The 1,795-nt window shown below is 38.8% G+C and overlaps 1 protein-coding gene across 1 annotated transcript in view; it reads right to left on the reverse strand.

Annotated features, from left to right (window-relative positions):
- LOC143024097 (uncharacterized) overlaps positions 1-1,459 on the reverse strand; it is a 1,917-nt gene extending 458 nt beyond the window's left edge. The window contains exon 1 of the mRNA XM_076182862.1: positions 247-1,459. Within this exon, the coding sequence (XP_076038977.1) occupies positions 247-1,459 (1,213 nt within the window). The remainder of the gene's footprint in view (positions 1-246) is intronic.
- Between the last annotated feature and the right edge of the window lie 336 nt (positions 1,460-1,795).

Consider the following 1,795-nt stretch of genomic DNA (forward strand, 5'->3'; position numbering starts at 1 on the left):
TTGTAACTTCAGAATTCCTTGATTTCACTCCTTGGACGACCACTGACTGTGTTCTTTCTGTGAAATAGTTTTGTATCCAGCTTGCAATTTTCTGTTTTATACCGATTTGTTTGACTTTTTTCATGAGGATCAACTGATCAACTTTATCGAATGCTTTCGAAAAGTCCAAGTATACGACATCTACTCCAATTTCTTTTTCCAGGTAACCCAGTATGTCCGTTCTATGTTGCAAAAGTTGCGACAAACAGGATCGTCCTTGTCGAAAACCGTGTTGGCCCTTATTATATAACTCGTTTCTTTTCATGAAATCGACAATTCGCTTTACAAGGATCCTCTCAAAAATCTTTATAATATGCGAGGTTTTTCCCACAGGTCTATAATTTTTGGCAGCCGCTTTATCTCCACCTTTAAATATCGGTGTGACTAGACTATGTTTTAGCACTCTCGGGACCTGACCTGCATCTAATGAAGTACGCCATAGTATGTATAACGGAGTGGAAAGAGTGTGTGAGCACTTTTTCAGGAGTATAGCTGGAACCATATCTGGTCCTGCAGCAGAGAATGCATTTATTGATGCAATGGCCTGCTCTATATCTTCTCTGTTGAATTCTATGTCTTCTAGTTGTGGGCCTTCTCTATTCTGTGAAGGTTGGTATATAGTTGTGTTGCATAGTGGTTTGCTATAAACTGAGTTATATTGTTCATCCAGGGCATCAGCAATCTCTTTGGGGTCCGTGATTTGCCTCCCTTGCCATGAAATGGGTCCCACAGAACTTCTTATTTCCGACTTTGACCTAGCATAAGAGTAAAAATATTTTGGATTATTCTTTATGGCATCCACTGCTCTTCTTTCTTCTGTCTTCAATTCATTTTCGTGAGATTCAGCCAGTTTATTTTCAATTGTCTTGATTTTATTCTTTAGACTTCGGTGGTTATTTCTCGTGTTGGTTTTTAATTTTTTAACCAGTCTTGTCCTTTTTTTCATTAAGATTCTCCGATCACGAGGAATTGTTTTCTGTCGCCGTTTTATCTTTTGGGGGATAAGTGCAGTGCATATATCTTGCAATTTGGTGAGAATGTACTCGACCATCATGTTAATCGATTTATTCTCTAATTCTGAATTCCAGTTAATGTTTGCTATCTCCTTGTTCACTGCGTTCCAGTCGACTTTAGAGTGGAAGAAGTTTAATGCTGCAAAAGACTCTAGTTTTCTGATATTATTTCCAGTCCCTATATCACCCAGCATCGTCTCCACTATCACTAATTTGTGGTCTGATAGTATAGTGTCTTCAATGTCAATCGTATTTACCAATTCTTCGTTATTAGTAAATACCAGGTCGAGAATGTTCTCTCCTCTCGTAGGTTCGTTTATTAGTTGTTTCAGTAAAAATTCGTTTGCCAAGTTCACCAACGTTGTAGAGTGTAGTCTGTCCACGGCTGTTCCCCCATATATTGTCATGGTGTCCCCATTTTATAATTGGCAGGTTGAAGTCCCCGTTTATAATTATTGTTGGCTCTGGTGGTCCCAATCTCCGTATCTCCTCCGTTATACAATCATTAAAATTTAGAAAACTCTGTTGTGAACATCCTGGCGCTCTGTATACAGTAATTATGATCGTTTTCAGTCGCTCTATATATAGCACTACGTATTCTGTTTCACCATCGGAACCTGCTACTAACATTTTTGTATGCCGAGACCAATCATCCCTCACATAAACTATTACTCTACCTTTTTTCCTTCCTGCTAGGCGGTCTCCTCGAAACTGTTGGAAACCACTAATTTTTATTTCCCCAT

This window comes from Oratosquilla oratoria, unplaced genomic scaffold (assembly GCF_046742065.1).
Source record: "Oratosquilla oratoria isolate Oo_2021 unplaced genomic scaffold, ASM4674206v1 SCAFFOLD90, whole genome shotgun sequence".
NCBI lineage: Eukaryota > Metazoa > Arthropoda > Malacostraca > Stomatopoda > Squillidae > Oratosquilla > Oratosquilla oratoria.